The sequence below is a fragment of the Falco cherrug genome, chromosome 4, assembly GCF_023634085.1.
Source record: "Falco cherrug isolate bFalChe1 chromosome 4, bFalChe1.pri, whole genome shotgun sequence".
NCBI lineage: Eukaryota > Metazoa > Chordata > Aves > Falconiformes > Falconidae > Falco > Falco cherrug.
The window spans coordinates 56662588-56680726 of NC_073700.1; the positions used below are offsets into that span (position 1 = coordinate 56662588).

The 18139-nt window shown below is 50.3% G+C and overlaps 1 protein-coding gene across 1 annotated transcript; it reads left to right on the top strand.

Annotated features, from left to right (window-relative positions):
• Positions 1-2030: 2030 nt before the first annotated feature.
• CSRNP1 (cysteine and serine rich nuclear protein 1) lies at positions 2031-17588 on the top strand. Its single transcript, XM_055709387.1, has 5 exons — positions 2031-2188; positions 9045-9240; positions 11611-11870; positions 12241-12537; positions 13674-17588. Exons 2-5 carry the CDS (start codon positions 9069-9071, stop codon positions 14655-14657), a joined length of 1713 nt encoding a protein of 570 aa, XP_055565362.1. The 5' UTR covers positions 2031-2188; positions 9045-9068; the 3' UTR covers positions 14658-17588.
• The last annotated feature ends 551 nt before the right edge of the window (positions 17589-18139 follow it).

The following is an 18139-nucleotide window of genomic DNA, read 5'->3' on the forward strand; positions in this document are numbered from 1 at the left end:
GGCCAGGCCTTGCTGCTATGCATCTTTGGGGGGATGGGGGGGAACCCCATTTGGAGTTCAAACTTCGCTTGTGCATCCCCAACCCCTCAGGGGACCAAACCCCGTTTTGAGGTCCAAGCCTTTATTGTGCAGCTCAAAACCCCTGCGGGGCCCAAACCCCTTTTTGGTGACAAGCCTTTTGTGTAGGTTCCAAACCCCCTTGGTGTCCACAAAGCCTTTTGAGGGCCAAACCTTGCTTCTGGATCCCAACCACCTTGTGGGGCCAATTCTTGCTTGTGGGCCAAGCCCTGTTGTTGGATGCCAACCCCTTTTGGAGGCCAAACCCCTCCTGTGGGACCCAAACCCTTTAGAGGGCCCAAATCCCTTGTGGAGGCTAAATCCTGCTTGTGGGTCCCAAATCCCCCTGTGGGTCCCAAATCCCTGTGGAGTCAACCACCCTGTGGGGCCCAAATTGGATTTGGGCTCTTATCCTTGCTCATGAATCCCACATTCCTTGTGGGGCCCAAAGTCATTCTGGGGCCCAGATCTGTTTTGGGGTCCAAGGCTGCCTGTGGGTCCCAGGGCCTCTGCAGGCCCCAAATCCCCTTTGTGGGCCATTGCTTGTGGGGCTTGAAGCTGTTGTGCGGCCTGAAACCCAGCCTGCTTGTGAGTCCCAAACGCCCTGTGGGGCTCCAAACCCCTTTCAGGGATCAACGGGTCCAAAATCCCTTGTGGGGCCCCAACACCCTGTGGGGTCCAAATCCCTTCCAGGGGCCCATTCTGTTTGTGGGTCCCAAAACCCTGCGGGGCTCAAAGCCCCTGTGGTCCCCCATCCTGTTTTGGGGTCCGAGCTGTGCCTGCGGGTCCCAAGCCCTTGTGGGGTAGCAAACTTGTGAGGTCCAAAACCCTTTCAGGGGCCAAGCCTGCCTGTGAGTCCCAACCCCCCTGGGGGGCCTAAATCCATTCTGGGGTCCAAGCTGTGCTTGTGGGTCCCCAACTCCTTGTGGGACACAAATCCCCTGTGCCTCAAATGCATTTTGGGGTCCAGGCTGTACTGGTGGGTCCCAAACCTCAGGCAGGGACCAAAACTTTGTGGGATAAAAATCACTTTCAGGGTCCAAGTTTGGTTGTGGGTGTCCAAGGCCTTGTGGGGCCCCAGCGCCCTGTGGTAGCCAAATCTGTTTCGGGGTCCCAGCTGTGCCTGTGGGCCCCCAACCCTTTGAGGGCTCTGAGCCCCTTGAAGCACCCAAACATCTTTCAGGGTCCATTTGCTTGCAGGATCCCCAACTCCCTGGGGAGCCCCCAACCCCCTGGGGGGCCAAGATCCATTTTGGGGTCCATGCCTTGCCTGTGGGTCCCCAGCCTATTGGAGGCTCCGGACTCCTTGGGGGTCTGAACCCCTTGAAGCACCCAAACCCCTTTTGGGATCCATTTGCCTGGGGGGGTCTCCAATGCCCTGGAGACCCCCCAACCCCCTGGGGAGCCAAAATCTATTTTGGGATCTTCACCTTGCCTGTGGGTCCCCAGTCTTTTCGAGACTCTGAACCCTTTGGAGGCTCTGAACCCCTTAAAGCACCCAAACCTCTTTTGGGGTTGATTTGCTTGGGGGGGTCCCCAACCCCCTGCGGAGCCCCTGGGGGGCCAAAGTCCATTTTGGGGTCTGAGCTGTGCCTGTGCGGGCTCTGAATGCCTTGAAGCACCCAAACCTCTTTCAGGGTCCCTTTGCTTGGGGGGTCCCCAATCTCCTGGAGACCCCCTCAACCCCCTGGGGAGCCAAAATCTATGTTGGGGTCCATGCCTTGCCCTGTGGGTCCCCAACCCTTTGTGGGCCACACTCCCCCTGCCCCGCGCCGCGGGACCCACATCCATTTTGATGCCCCCAGCCCGCTGGGCCCCCCCCCAACCCCTCTCGGGGTGCCCCGCGGGGCCGTGGGCGGGGCCTGGGCGGGGAAGGGGCGGGGCCGTGGGCGGGAAGTCCCGCGGCCCTGACTCAGCGCCCCGCCCCGGGGGGGCAGGAAGCCGGGCGGGCCGGGCGCGCGCCGGCCCCGCGCCTGTCACCGCCTGCGTCAGAGCCCGGAGTTTTCCACTGACGAAAAAGGGCAGCGCGGCGCGGCGCGGCGCAGCCCCGGCCCCGGCAGCGGCAGAGCGGGAGGCGCCGCGCCAGGCACCGCCGCTGCAGCCGGAGCCGTCGCGCCGAGACCCGCCTCAGGTAGGGGCCCGCCGCGGGCAGCCGGCGCCGGGATGGGGCTGGGGGAAGCGGCGGCGGGGGTCCGCCGCGGGAGAGGCGGTGGGCTCCGCCGTCCGGTGCTGCGGCTCGGGGCGGGGAGGCGGGGTGCGCGGCCGTCGGGGCGGCGGTGCTGAGCCGGCTTGGCGCTGGCGCGGGGTCCCGGTGCAGTGTCCGGCGCGGCGCTGGGCTGTCGGGGGGCCGGGGTGCCAGCCCGCGGCGCTGCCCCGCCGTGAGGGGTCCGTCTGGCTTCCCCGCCGTCCGGAGCCGGGCAGGCGCGACGCGGCGGCGCCGTCTGGCCGTGCCGCTGCCGCCCCGGGGCGAGGGGAGCCCGGCGGGGCGGGGGGCAGCGGCACCGCGTCCCGGGGCGGAGGGGGGGGGGGGCTGTCCTGCGCTCCCGGCCCGCCGCGCTTCCCCATCGGCCGGCAGCGCCGTGCTGACCGTACGCAGGAGCACCTATGGAGTAGCGCCGAGCTGCCCCCCTGTCAGTTAAGGCTCTGCTCCATCTTTACGGCTGCGGTTCCAATTTTCTTAGGTTGAAAGAAAGGCGGGGCGGGGGGGAGCCTTGCCCGCTCGCTCTTCCCCAAATCTGCCCGGCTGGGGATGCTTTCCCGTCGCTACAGCAACACCTACCGACCGGCGCACGGATGGACCGGCCGGCCGGCGGGCAGCGGGGCCCCCCGCCTCCCGAAACAAAATATCGCCGCTTCGGCGGCGCACCTGGGCAAAGAAATAAAAAAAAAGGGAAAAACCCGCAAAACTACTAAGTTTCCTCGGGGGGTGAGGGGTGTTGGTTTTTTTTTTTTTGCTTCCCCCCCCTCCCCCCCCCGGCATCCTCCGAAGTGTCTGTCACCTCCGAGTTACATAATGTCGCTGTGGGAAGAGGCTGACACGCAGGGACAGCCCTTTCCTAAAGCAGCCCTGCCTCGCTGCCGGCTGGAATGACAGCGCCTCGGTGGGATGGAGAGAAAAAAAACCCACGGCCATTTACGAACCTCAGAGTCTTGTCATTCGTTACAGGGAACTCAGAAATCAGAAATTAGTATTTCCACCCCCACCCACCCCACCCCCATATCCAGAATTTTTTTTTTTTTTCTCCGCTGAGCAGTTCGCAGTTGAGGCCCGTCGAGGTGATGGGGTTTATTTTTCGGGATGGTGCATTTGTGCTCCACCGCGGAAAGACTCCGCAGCTCCTGGCGAGCCCTTTAATAATTCAGTGCGGGAAATGCGTGCGTATATATAGCAGGCAAGGTAATGCACAGTGTGTACCTACAGGAGGACAAATATGGAAACCTGGTGTGAATTATTCATGAGGTGTAATCAAATAGAGGATTTTCCTAGACAAAGCACACTTCGCTGTTTTCATATTTATTACAGCACAATCTGCGCCGAGTACATTTGAACCTTGTTTCATTCGGGCTGTGTCAGATAACCTTTAATGTATTTGCTAATGTTTCTTATTTACCTTTCAAGCTGTCAGCCAGAAATAAGAGCTGAATAGAAAAATCTGAAAAGCCTTTTTCTTTGTAGCCTTGTGAAAATTAGTAGACTGAGTAAGTGCTTCTGATGCTGTTCCCAGGGAAGGTGTTTTGCCTGTTCAGTCTCTGGCAGGAGAATAAACTCATGGTGCTACGAACTGATTCATGCTCCTGCTCCACGGCACGGGGTACTTCGGGTTTTGCTGTTGCATAGTAGGCAGAGGCTATTTTTAACCGGAGCAAGGTTATGAAACCTTAGACCCAGCTGGGTGAAAATAATCTGGTCTGAACTGGAAAGCACAGCTTGCGTGGCTGGGAACACGCGCGGGACTGTCCCCTGGAGGGTCCCGATGGGATGATCCTGCTTACCTTAGCTCCCATCAGCCCCCAAATTGGGAAGTGGTATCATCGTGGAAGCTGTCACAGCGGCGCAGTTAAGTAAATATGCAAAGAATTAAGATAGTTAAATGAACAAGCAGTGAATCAGAGTTGATAGCATGATGATTAAGTAACCCAGAGGTGTTGCTGGCATCACTGCTGCTGTTAGACACCAAATATCTAGGGTAGCCGAACGGGAAGCCCAGCTCCCCACCAGTATTTGGTGATACTCGCACCAGCGTCGCCTGACCTGCAATAAACAGCAACGTGCAAATAAACATCGACCCCAAAAACTCCCCCAGGCTCGCTCCAGAAGTCATGTTTGGAGCGGTACCTGGCGCAAATATGTGGTGGTGTTTTTTAAACTAATATTTACTCCTGCTAGACCTGCACAGCCGATGCAGCTCTGGGGGAGGGAACGGGAACCGCTCTGACTCATTGCTCAGCAGAGTTGTTAACTCGCTCCCAGCGCCCGAGCCCTCGTCCCGGTGTGCCGAGAAGAATCCACCTTGGCTTCCCAGGCTGAAAGCAGATGGCTGTAATTGTAGAGTTGGCAAACCAGCTCAAAAAGTCCCTGGAAAATAAATACTTTTAGTGCATTGCACTGAGGTTTGGGGGTTTTTAGGTGTTGGGGTTTTTTTGATTGTTGTTACCCAAATTGCTTTGCAGAAGAAAGTTTGCTTTCAATAGCTCATGCACAGATTTGGGATCCTTCCATTCCTTAAGATACTCCTCTGACAGAAACCCCAAATACAAAATATGCTTGCTCATAGGTGTTCTCCTGCAATACTGTGAGAGTTGTGGCATGAGCAAATGCAGCTGCTGGACTTGCTGGGAGAAGTTTCCTTTGCCTTGCTCGCAGTGCTGCATTCACCTGCCTGGTGCAAAGCCCATATACAGCCCCAAAATAAAACACTGAAACATCTTCTCCACGTACTTCTGCACAAAGCCATGATGCCTCTTTGTGCAGTCTCTTATAAATAGACTAACTGGACACTGGTAGGGGTTGTAGTTGCCTTCCTCTGCGCTTGGCTAAACAAATGCCAAACCTTCTTAAATCTAAATTACTCGAAATATTTACTGTTGAGACGTCGTCCAAGAGGAGGATAGTTAAAACATTAATTCCTCACATTCCAGTGTATTAGGGCTTTACCCTGCAACTTGCCGAGCACCAGAAATGGGACTTTGCAGATTCAATTCCCTTCCCCCCAACTAGACAGCCACCTCCCCCCTACTCCCCCCACCCAAACTTTAATGCTTTAGAAAAAAAAAGAAAAAAAAAAAAAAAGAGGAGGGAGAGAAAAAGAAAGGAATGCACATCTGGGCTAAATATTTGTTAGAAAGTATTCCCAGGATAGTGGGAGTTCTGGTGCCAGAGAGGAATTCCTGCGGGTTTGATCCATTGCATTATGTACTTGTTCCAAAAGCTGTTTTCAGTAAAATAGATGAGTAAGAAGTCTTAGCCAAGAACAGAATGTCTTTTTTGGCAACTAAAAGGAAGATAGGATTATTTTATTTCAGGTTATGTAAAAAAAAAAAAAAAAAAGAGAGAGAGAGAAGGTGGTAAAATCCTGCGCTTGGTGGTGCCTGTAGAGATTTACAATGGCAAGCATATATATGTATATTTATTTTTTTTCCATGCCGCTGTGCACATTTTTGTGATTTCTTTGTAAGACATCAGTGTGGATTGAAGATTACTTGTGGAATTACAGCAATTCAAATATCCTGGCTGTGTCAGAATTGGCCTCTGGGTTTTTTTGGCTGAGTGGACAGCGGTTTCAGTGACAGGGCTTTCAAGGCAGTGTCCAAATTGTTGGCATAATTCTGCTTCCAAGTGCCAGGGCAAGAAGGGGAGGAGAGGATCGCCTTTGCCTTGACAGCGAAAACCCTGTCTGGAGGATTTTCTGGGGGTGGATAACAAGTAAGACACCGATGGGTGCAGCCCTGCTACATTGCATGTAGCTCCGGAGAAGGATTTGAATACTTGACCTGGAAAACGTAAATCAGCAAAGAGGGGAAAAGCGTTATTGGGGGAAATTAATGTGTTTTGGCTAATGGGCAACAGGTTCACCAGCTTTTTCCCATTAATTGAGAATCATGTTTGCACGACACCTACTTTGCATTAACAAAACAATAGGTGTTTTGAATAAGACGGCATGCCAGCGGTGGTTGTTGGGTTTTTTTTCCCCTGTGTATTTGGCTTATTCTCATAGATGGGAGATGCACACACCTCCTTTCATCCTTCTGCCAGGCGTGGCTAATGAGCGATGATAGTATTAAAATAAATAAATAAATAAAATTGCACCATTTTATGCACAGCTTGCCTTGGCTCTGGCTTGGTGTTTATGTTCATTTGGTTAGTGTGCGTGAGGAAAACGCTTCGATTTTTCTTGCTGTGTGGTTTGGGGGGAGGCAGCACGGCTCATACTGGGCGTTGTTGGGTTTGCAGGTGACCTGAGCATCAGGGCTGCATCACTCTGCAGCACAGTGATATCCACCTTCTCGCTTCTCTGGGAGTCCTGCAGACCAGGTCAGTCCTGGGAGAACTGAATGCCATGTGGGGTTTGGTTGTTTTGGTCTGGAACTGGGACGCCTATTTCAGTGGTGTGATCTTACTGTTCCACCACCCTCTGAGGTCCCCTGTGAGGTTTGGATGTGGTCAACATCACTTCTAAGAGGGTGTTCACTGTGTCCTGCGGGCTTTTTTGGGGAGCTAGTGTCTCCCTCCCTTGGCTAGTCAGTAGCATCCTTCACCAGCAGTGTCGGAGGTATCCCTTGGAGCAGCGACCAGTTGCTTTGTGGTGAGAACTGATGCTCTTTCAAGACATGTGCAGGATTTTTTTGCAGTTTCTGGCTGCTCTGGGTGGATGATGGGATCAACTGGGATGAGCAAACTTCTGGCTGCAGCCCAGGCTTTGATTCGGACCCCTGCCATGGATTTGTAGGGTTTATTTACTCCTAGTTGTTTCTTAAAGCACATATGAAACGGAGCAGAAGGCACACACAAAAAAAAAAAAAAAAAAAGAAAAAGAAAAGGTTTGTAAATGCAGCCATGTAGGTTGTTGGGGCATTGTGGCTGCCTGCGAGCTCTGCTTTGCTGGAGCACAGGCAGGAAAGGGGTTAATCCAGGTGTCAGGTAGGACATGTGCTGCTGGGGCTGGAGCGTGGCCAGATCTACCTTCTCCCCATCTCTTTTTGGATTAAGGCCAAAAAAACAACAGCTTCTCTGTGGCAGAACCACCTGCAGCTCTGGGTTTGCTGAGGAGGAGGAGGGATGGAGGGGATCACCTCTCCCTGGGTTCAGGGGGCTGTGGGGGATCCACTGGCCCCACAGGCACACGTTGCAGTGAATGATTAACTTCAGGCCGAGGAACTGCTTCATCCAGGGATTTTTTTTTGTTACTTTTTAGGGGACTATTGTCTCCGGGGAAGCTGCTGGTAAACATAATTAGCGAGGGCTGGCGCAGGGCTTTGAAGGCACGGCGTGTGCTCCTGTCCTACCATGTGTGACTGTGCAGCAGTCGAGATACTGAAAACCTCAACGTTAGGAAGGTTTGAAGGTGGTGTGGTTTCTGTGCTGCCTGCTCAGAGCTGTCAGGAGGGCGGGTTTAGTGTTATGGTTTATATTTTTCTTTCTCAGAGACTTAAATTAACTTCAGACATGCAAAAGAAGGCGAGAAAGTGTTACCGTTACAAAGAACAAATGTGGCCGGTGGAGGAGTTTCAGCTGGTGGGAGGGGATGGGGACCAGCTGTCTGTCACCCCCGTATCTGCACCCTGTATCTGTCACCCCCATATCTGTCACCGTCCTGAGGCTGTATATGTCTGTCCCAGTGTCACTCGAATTCTAGGGATGCTTTAGATTTTGTGTATTACCTCTGGGTTTACTGAAGCACGGGTAGCATCCCACATTGCTGAGGCTCTCCCCTCCTTGCTAGAGGGAGTTTCTGGGCTGGGGCTGCATCCCCGCGCTTGTGCCATGCAACCCGGTGGGATGGGGTCAAAGCAAGTCACTTCTCCAGCAGCAGCCTGGTGCTCAGCTTTGGGTATGGCTCACTGGCTGCAAAATAAACTGGCAGTTACTTCTGCAGCAGCCAAGGGTACGTGGTGTGGTGTTGCCAGCATCTAAAAAGGGACACAGTCCCACCTCTGTGCAAGAGCATCCCAGGTTAGGTGGGCTCTGACACCCCTTAGCCTATTGTTGGCAAAGCGTGCAGCTTTTGTGCTATTTCAGGAGACAAAACCCACACAAACTTTGTAAAAGCAAAGGTTAAAAAAGATGCAACAAAGTAATTTTTCTTTTTTCTTTAAGATGAGCAGGGGAAAAGCATGCAGGAAATTTAGGAATCTAGGCAAGTACAGAGCTTCTTTGTTTTTAATTAGCTGCGTTGTTTTTAATTGCTACTATGCTTGATACATAACCCAGCCTAAACAAGAATAGCTTATTGAATGGGGGACTGACTATGAAAGGCACCGTGAGGAGAAGGGCTGTTCTTCACAGTTGATATATTTGTATTTCAGTGCTTCATTTAATAAGTCTGTTTCCCCAGGGGGCTGTAGCAAGTAAATCATGCCAACAGATTGTTCTTTGCAAACTGGCTTATTTTTGTAATTAGCGAAACGTTAAAGCTGTAACTGCATAGAAAGCGATCTGGGTAAGGAGTTAACGTAAAAGAATTAGTAAGCAAAATGTAATACTTATTGTTTGATAACATTTGTGTTGATTGAATTGGTTTCCGGACAGTTTGTTGCCTGGGATAGTCGGTTCTTCTGCAGCGTGGTAAAATGGGAGAGAAATTCAGCAGGTGTGCACAGTGAAGGTGGAAAGATGTAGGGTTTTTGGGGGAGCACTTTCTGGGAACTGCACCTGTGCAGCCAGGCGGACCTGGTGGAGAAACGTTGCTGGGGTTAAAGCCACCCTACTCATCACCCGAAATACCCAGGATTTCCCTCGCTTTATTTTGCTTTCCTCCTTTGTTTTCCAGTTATATGAAAAATACGGCGTCACCATGAGTGGAGTATTGAAAAGGAAGTATGAAGAGCTGGGGGATGACAGTACCTACTGCTCCTCCTCCTCCTGCTCCCCCCTCTCCTCCTCGGCATCATCGGGCTGGGAGACAGATGAGGAGAGCTCCCGCGGAGAGCCCAAGCCCAGCTCTGCCTTAACGCCCAGCTTTACCCGTGAGTATCTCCGGCAGCCCCTTTCCTGGGGTCAGACGTGCCGCTGCACGGGTTTCTTTGTAGTGTGGTGGTGGGTCATCACCATGCAGAGACCTCCTTGGGGCACAACTTTACGGGTGGAAGCAGCCATAACGCCAGCTCCCTGTCATTACACCAATTAATCTTGGTTTTGTAATCAGCCAGCATCCTCAGGGTTGTCTTCCTCAGCCCTTCCTCCCAGCATTTATCATTCCTTTTTAATGTTTTTGAAGTCCAAATTGTCAGGAATAGAAAGTCAGGGACCTGGGTGTGCAGAGGCATGCAGGTGCCACCAAGCCAGTACTGTAGGACGATCCCTCAGTCCCCTGTCAGGCTATTCCTTAGGCAAAAATTAAACAGACAGCAAAGACCCATAACACTGTTTTTTAAAAATGATTAACCAGTAGCGTAATTACCATTTCGGAACTTGTTTCCTACGTAAGTTTGGTACTTTGCCAAAGAACATGACATGTTTGACATTGCCTTCGCTGCTAGTGCAGATAAACGCTATTTTGTTTTCCCAGCAATATCAGTTTTGAGAGCTTTTAGGAAAATGCACAGAAGGCAAGGTTGTAAAATCCTTTATCTGCCATGTGAAGGGAAAAATAAAAAATACAATAGGGGAACATCTTCACGGAGGAGAAATAGCCCGACCTAGTAAATTATACTGAACACCCACTGTATATAGCAGTTAAGGTCCACTTAGCAGACATACACAAACATGCAGTGGTCTGAAAAGGCTTTAGAAGTCTTGTAATAATAAAGAGTCTCATTCTGGCTTGTCTTCCCAGGTTTTGTGACAAAACAATGAACTTTTTGTATTCTCTGGCTCAATTGGAAAAGGGTCAGGAATGGGAAAACAATTTTGGAGGAGGGGTGCGGGGAGAGAGAAGCAAATGCCAAAGTGCAGCAGCTCAGCCGATAGATGATCGTGGTGGTTAACTTGTCTTTTGATAAAGAGCTAATGTTTTAGAAGATTGAGTCAAGGTTATTATGAAAATGCAACGCGCAGTGCTAAGATATCATCAAAGCCACTGCAGATCCCAGTGTGAAACCCCCAGCTATTTAGCAGAAGCTGCTGACACAGCTGGGTGAGCATTGTTGGTTTTTTTTTTTGCTTTCATATGAAACCAAAATGCTATATTTTGGCAAGCGAGACTTGTGAAATGTGGGTGCAGCTAACTGCCCAGTCTTGCACTTTCCCAGCCTTCGGGGCCAGCCAGACCAGCCGAGACCCTCAGGTTTTCAGCAGTCCTTTCACTTGGCTTCCCAGGAGCAGGGCTGCCTGTGGCTCTGCCATGAAGAGCGGGGTTCGGATCCCAGCTCTGCAGTCACCCATCCTTTCTGGGTTATTTTTTTCCATATTCCCCATGGTGGCAACGGAGACATCCATGCACCAGCAGAGAATGGGACCAAAAAACCCTACCACTGAATTTGTGCATAGCCCACTCCCATTCCTGACATGCTCATGCAGCAGAAAAGGCAGCTCTGCAACCCACTGCCACTGCATTTTGCTTTGTTTTCCATGGGTAGCTACGTTCGTGGAAACTCACTGACTCTGAAATTGCCCTGGCTAATTAGTCCACCTCCATCTGCTACGTTTGCACGTGCAAATGTGCAGAACCAGGTATCTCTGGAGAGGCTTCGCTTTAAATGGTGTGTAGCATGTTTCAGCAGTTTTAAGATAAACCAGAGTCGTCATGTATTGCCATGTTTACCCTGGGATCACCTGCATAAAGATTTAACATCTTTGCAGCTGCTCTCAAATGAGCCTCTTGAGAATAAACTATAGATTCATAGTTGCTCCCGGTGGATGGTGAAGGGAAGTACCAGAAAAACAGCTGTTTTGGCTATTATCTGCCCTGCCACAAAAGCTGGAGCCACACAGCGCTGGAGTGTTGGCACTCCGGCATCCCGGGAGCAGACCATGAGCTCCTGAATGTGGGGCAGGGTGCTTGGGTTTACAGCAAGACAGGCATGTAGGATGGTTTGTTGCTTGTTCGCTATGCTCTGCTGCACTTGAAGAATAAGCAAATGTATGTTTCCTGGAGGAAGTCAAGCGGGAAGGAGAAGCAGCAACCGTTTCTTAGGGTGAATCTGGTCGGTGACTCCGATGCATTGGGACTTGGCTTACTTTCCACTCCGTTCTCATCCCACCTTTGAAGTGTTAGATCCTAAAACACCAGGAACCATCGAGCAATGTTGCAACCTTATCCCGTCATGTCCCTGTTGAGAGAGTAATTGCAAGTCCTGCCTGTTTGTAGTATTTACAGCCTGTTTGTCATATTTCTATCCTGTCTGCAGGGTGGCAGTACTGACTGTGCTTTTTTTTTTTTTTTTCCCCATTTCTAGCCACATCTATCCTGAAGAAATCCAAGCGACTAAAGAAGAACAATGTAGAGTTTGACCGGGTCACTGTGTTTTACTTCCCACGCTGCCAGGGGTTCACAAGCGTGCCTAGTCGTGGGGGCTGTACCCTGGGGATGGTGAGCAAACACAGCTCCTCCCGGCAGTTCACGCTAGCGGAGTTTTCAAAGGAGCAGGAAAACGTTCGTCGAGAGAAGCTCGAAGAGAAATTAAAAGAAGAGAAGTTGGAAGCATTGAAGTGGAAAGTGAGTAGGAGCGTGGGGTTGGGTTGACGAGGAGCTGGTAGATGTCATTAGTTAATGGCCAGTTTTTATAGGAGCCTCTCTGAGGCCTGGGGGCATCGGTCCTTAACCCTGCTTGGGCCTCCAAGAAACACAGGCTGCAGTGTGGGATTTTTCAGCTCAGTTTTCCACCTTTGAAAATTGATGGAAAAGACACTGAACTCCACGTGTCAGGTGTCTGTGAGGGCTTTGGGGGCTCTGACACAGATGTTGGTCCTGGGATTGCCCATCACGGGGGACAGATCTTTCCTTTCATGTTTCTTCTGACCCGGAGGTGCTGATGGCTCCATGTCCCAAACGGGTCCCTAATGCTTTGCCCATTCATTGCCCTTAGCTCACCATGAACGGCACAAAGGAGTCAGAAGAGGCCAACCAGCTCACCATCGAAGACATCTCCGACGACGACATTGATGTCAGCAACGTGGACCTGGAGGATGGCTTCTTCCTCCAGCCCTATCCCGCCAAGAAGAGACGTGCGCTGCTGAAAGCTGTGGGGGTGAAGAAGATCGACAAGGAGGAGAAGCGGGAGCTGCACAACATCCGCCTGTCCCGGGAGGACTGCGGCTGCGACTGCCGGGAGGTCTGCGACCCAGAGACCTGCAGCTGCAGCTTGGCAGGCATTAAATGTCAGGTACTGCCCTCGCTTCTGGCCACAGGGGAAAAGCCACAGCTCCAGCTGATGTATGTGTTAAAGGAGGGGGGTTCTGAGCAAGCAGGACAGAATTAGGGCAGCCTGTAAAATGCATCTGTTCCCACCTGTGCTCGGAGCGCAGCAGGCAAGAAAAGCTCTTGGAGATGCTCCCCCAGGCTGTGAGGCAGACGCTGCTCGAAAGTGTTCGTGTCCCAAATCACACAGGCAGCCGTCCCCACGCAGTGCTGAAGCCGTGGGGGAGTGCCTGAGCCTGGGGCGTGAATGCACCCGCACCGCTCATCCCACGAGACCCACACCTGCTTGGTCTCCTGTTGGAGATGGGCCACGTGGGAATGTCTTCACAAATGAAAGCTTCTTGCTCCTTACACAAGGCTGCGATTTCTCCTCCTCCCCCTGGTTTTATTTTTAATTTTATTTTCCCTTGGTGGGTGTCACAACTCCCAGCGCGCTCAGGCAAACGTGGGAGCGTCAGCTGAGCCTCAGCCCACAGCTAGCTGTGCAAACCACCTGCAAAGTGGGATAATTTATATTCAATTAGCTTATTATATTTTTCATTTTATTTTTTATGGGTGCCTGCGCAGCTGCGTTTGGAGAGCCGTATTGCCTACTCTGGGTGCTGCTCCCTCCCTCCATGCCGTGGCTGCAGGCTGGGGGTGGTGTAGGGTGGGTGTGCACAGGCAGAGGGGTGCAGGATGGGCGCTCCTTGTGCGTGTCACAGCCCCCCTCTAGTGGCTGCTGCTCACAGGGACATAAAGGTGCCTGTTCAGCAGTTTGTCCTTATCTCAACAAGGGGCAGAAGCTCCCGATATGGATCTGGTATTAAATATCATGATGCAATATACAAAACCTCATGTTTTCCCCCTTATGCCTCCTTTTGGAGCGCTCTATTTTGGGTTTTTTTGGAACCTTTTAACTTTCTTCAGTTGCACTGAAATCCAACTTTTTTATGGCAACCCTTCAAAAGAGCAGGGTGTCTATCTTTGTGGGTTTTTTAGTCTGCTTTTAAACCCTTCAGTTGTTAATTGGTTTCTCAGGGCAGGTGAGTCGCGGGAGGTTTCAATTTTGTGCCACCAGGTTCGGTCCTAACCCTCCGCCTCTGCTTCTCCCCATGCCAGATGGATCACACCTCCTTCCCCTGCGGCTGCACCAAGGATGGCTGTGGCAACACCGAGGGCAGGATCGAGTTCAATCAGGCCCGCGTGCAGACCCACTTCATCCACACCATCATGAAGCTGGAGCTGGAGAAGCAGCAGCAGAGCAGTGAGAAGGTGGTGGAGGCTGAGCCCCCTTTTCGGGAGCGGCTCCCATCGTTGGGATGCGCGGCAGGGAAAGGCTCCTTGGAGGAGCGTGCGGTGCCGCTGGCACCTGCTTTCCAGTTCAGCCCTGACCTGGAGGCCCTGGGGGAGAACAGCTGCAGCAGTGACATGACAGACTCCTCCATCTCCTCCCACCCCAGTGAGGACCTGGAGGAGCCCTACGAGAGTCTCCCCTCTGACAAATCCCAATCGGATGTGGATGACGATGGCTTGGCACGCATCCTCCACTTCAACGACTCAGATGCCGAGGAAGATGGTGGCCGTGGCCAGGATGACCTGAGCTGCTTCCACTCCACCGACTTCTTCATCGAGGACCACAGTGGTGAGGCCAAGCCTGTCCCTGGCCACTTGTCCCACCTCTCTGAGTGCCTGGATGAGAATGCCAACCAGGATGGTGGGGGTTTGCTGGAGGATGCTGCCCATGCGCGGTGCGATGGGCTGTCCTGCTGCGCCTCATCGCCGGCCGAGCCCTGCTCCAAGAGCTACGTCGACCTCAGCCTTTCCTCTGACTCGTTGGATTTCTTCCAGTCCTTCTCAGACTATAACTTGGGACCCCTTTACAACTCCTTAAAGGAGTACGAGAACCTCGATAACTTCTCAGCATTACAGTTTCAGTTGCCTAATTTCCCTGGCTTCCCACAAGCCGCAGATCAGGGCTCCTGTTTCTTGGAGTCCCTCATCGGTTTGTCCGAATCCGTCCCCGAAACCCCAGCCCCTTTCACAGACAATCAACTTTTGGAGGATGCCATCAAGTCATCGCTGATGGAGACAGTGAAAGTGTGAAATGCCATGTGGCTCAGGCAGCAAGGACTGGTGCCAAAAGGAAGACTGAAGAACAATTGGACGGGCAAACTTTCACCAAAAGGATGATGCGCTACTTAAAAATAAGGAGGAAAATACAAAAAAAAAATACTTTCTAAGCAAACAAACTATTTTTGGTCTTTATAGAACGTGGACATTTTGACATACTGCAGCTACAATCAGTTCTCTCACTGTTTGTGCAAAAATTTCTAAACTTTCATGGTGGGGTGGGGTGGGGAGGGAGGGAAAAAAGACTTTCGCATATGAATTTCCTTGTGTTTTGTATGAAAAGACCTGTTGAGAAATACTCCTCGCTGACGTTGCCAGTTGTACACACAGCCCCTTCTAGAAATGTTTCAGTGTTGCAGGAACTTTTTAAAACAACTTTTTGAAGCTGTATTTATTGTGAAAATGTGTGTTTTGCGTAAGAGTTAGCCCAACACAATCTTACGTTTAAATCGGACAAGGTTTACAGAAGAGATCCATACACTATATACATAATCATTTTTCATCTATTTATTGCAAATTCCAGAATTTAACTAGCCACCGAAGCTTGAACTAGCATGAAACCTTATTTAAATTGGTAATACCTCAGATGTATTATGTGTACAATCATATTTTTTTTGCATAATATATCTGTATTTATTTATTTTCTACCTGTAGTACATGAATAGCACTGTGGTTTATCTATGACCTGGAAGGGCAATAAGGTCTTCAGCAGCACCCATCCTAAAGATGACCCTGGTTTTTCTGAGTCTGAAAGATGTTGGCTGTTCGGTCATCACTTATATTTCTAAAAGAGCCAAATGCAGATGGGTGGGTGGGGAGGGACGAGGGAAATGTTTGAGCAACGTCCTTTGGTTTCCATCAGCCCCCTAGCAGACACGGTGATGGTGGGTGATCTCCATAATACCGCTGTGGAGAGCAAAACAAGCCAAACTAGCTATTCGACAAATAATATGAACTAGCTCTGAAAAACAAAACAAACCCCTTTCCATAAATTATTGTATAATTTATTTAATTTCCGAAGGATTTGGCCATGAGATCTTTCCTGATGAGTTGTGGTGCCTGAATATGCAGAGGAACTGTTAGCAGCAGGGGGGGTGGGGTGGGGGGGGGTGTGTAACGGGAAGGACCTTTGCAGCCCTGGGGGGGCTTTGGCAGAGCAAAGCCAACAACAGCAACACTGTGCTCACGCTCCTCATCGAAGTGCTCCTTAGGACTCCCTGGCATCAAGGGTATTACAGCTCCAAAATCTAGTGGTTCAGACTGTTTATAGTATTATTTTTTTTTAATATAGGTAAATCAAGTAAAATAAATGGCTGTGAAGGTTATTGGGTTCTTTATCCTTTGAGTGCAGTTTTAGAGGGAAGAAAAAACAATGCCTGAAAACAAAGCTGCAAAATGTGAAGGCTTTTGTTTTTTGAAATGAGGCAAATCGTTGTGTTTGGGAAGGATATTGGAGGCCCTCTTGGCCTTTCGCTATTTAAATCAGTCTGAGAACATGACACTATCTGGCCACGAGATGTAACTGGACGTTAAAACCTGTACATCAGTGATACACTAAGTGCCTATGCCAGTGATATGAAAAAAAACCCAAAACCGGCTTTAAATCCCCCTGTGGAAAATGTGAGATTTGGTGATGGGAGTGATTCCTGGCATTACTGGCACCGGGGGGAGGTGGCAGCTCCGGCATCCCAGCCCTGCTGCCCTGGGAGCGGGGTGCTGGGAGCAGCTCCTGGGGGTGCACAGACACCCAGACAGGAGAAAAACCTCAAAATGTGGATTTGAGGCTTTTTCCATTGGCTGAACTGTTTATACCCCCGATGACAGGGATGGTGCTCTCGGGTACCTGCTATTCGACAGGCATCTCGTGCAAACCTGCCAGCAATTTAGGAAACTTCTGGCGTACAAATATGGTGAAGACTGGGTTGCTTTGGGGTTTTTTAATCATTATTATTACTATTTAATTGTATATATTCTCTGGTATTGAGCCGGTCAACTTGGAAGCGGAGCTGACCCGCTGCGGCCGTGGGCAGGTGCTCGCCCCGTGCTCGCCACCGCATCCTCCTGCAAAGCATCACCCCTAGGGACCTCCCCGCCGGGCAGGAGGGCGACTGTAGGAATACTACTGGCAGATGGAGGATTTCCTGGAGAGAGATATATATATATATATAAAAAAATTACTATTTTTTGTTCTCGGCGTCGTTTCTTTAGACTGAAAAATCCCCTTTGGTTATCTCCTAGGTGGTAGTTTCTATTCTTCAGACTGCATCAAAAATACTGACAATTGAAAGTCTGGTACCGTTCTGTATTTATTGGCACTAATATATTTTATAACATTCCTAGGTTTCTCTGCATATATATATATATTTATATATATAAAATATATACATATATTTTATATATATACACACACACCTTTTTTTTAATGAATGGTGGGGATAGACTCCTGCCTTTGTGGATTTTTTTTCTATAATTTATTCTTTTTATTTGTGTCAGTGCCAAAAAATAAAAAAAAAATAATAATTTTTTTCTCTTCCCCCCCTCCCCCCCCCCCGGGCACTGAATTGTAAATATTTTTTATTTTTTTTTTCTTCTCGGTATCTGTGTAAAAAGTTGCCTGTTAAACAGTTTAAAAACTGGGTATTTATTGACACAATCTGTAATTATCTAATGTATTGATTGAAACGCTTTGGTTTCAACATAGCTTTATTTTAGCTTTCTTTGTGTATATATTGTGATTATGTTGCTTAAAGGTACAAGTTAAAAAAATGCTTTATTTTTACCTTATCCATTTGCATTTGTTTATAAAAAAGCATATTTGTCTACAGCTGCTGTCTCTCATTTCATCAAAGCAATATGAAGAAATTTCCATTACACTTTCAATAAAATAATTTTGTTTGAATATGGCAGTGATTTCACCCTGTTGATATTTTACTCTGGCTCAAAAATTAGGATGATGGGTGTGTACACTGCATTGTATGTCATCATTGTCCCTTTTTTGCTTGTTTTTGGCTTTTTTTGACCCCTTTTTGAAGCTAATGGTTCTCACCCCAAGTGTTAAGATGGGAGCATCCTACCAGGGCAGGAACAACCCTTGTCCCAGCCTGGTGTCCTCCAAGAGGCTTCTCCTGAGCTTGGGGACCCCTGTTTCTTTCTCACCCACCCCCACCCCCTGAAAAACAGCCCAGGGAAGAGCGTCCCCATGCCCTCGCATGGGGGAAAGGCATGGGGGGAGCCTGGGAGGCTGAGCACCAGCATGAGGCCAGTCCCATAGTGGAAAATGAGCTGTAGAGTTGGTCCCTGGAGGAGGCATGGAGCCCAGGCAGCTCATCCTTCCTGGTGGAGCCCTCCATGCATGGCAGCTGGGTACGCAAAGGGGGAGACTTCCCAGGTAGCCTCCAAGGTGTCCCCAGGTCCATCACATCCTCAGTGGCACCTCAACGCTGAAACGTAGCAGG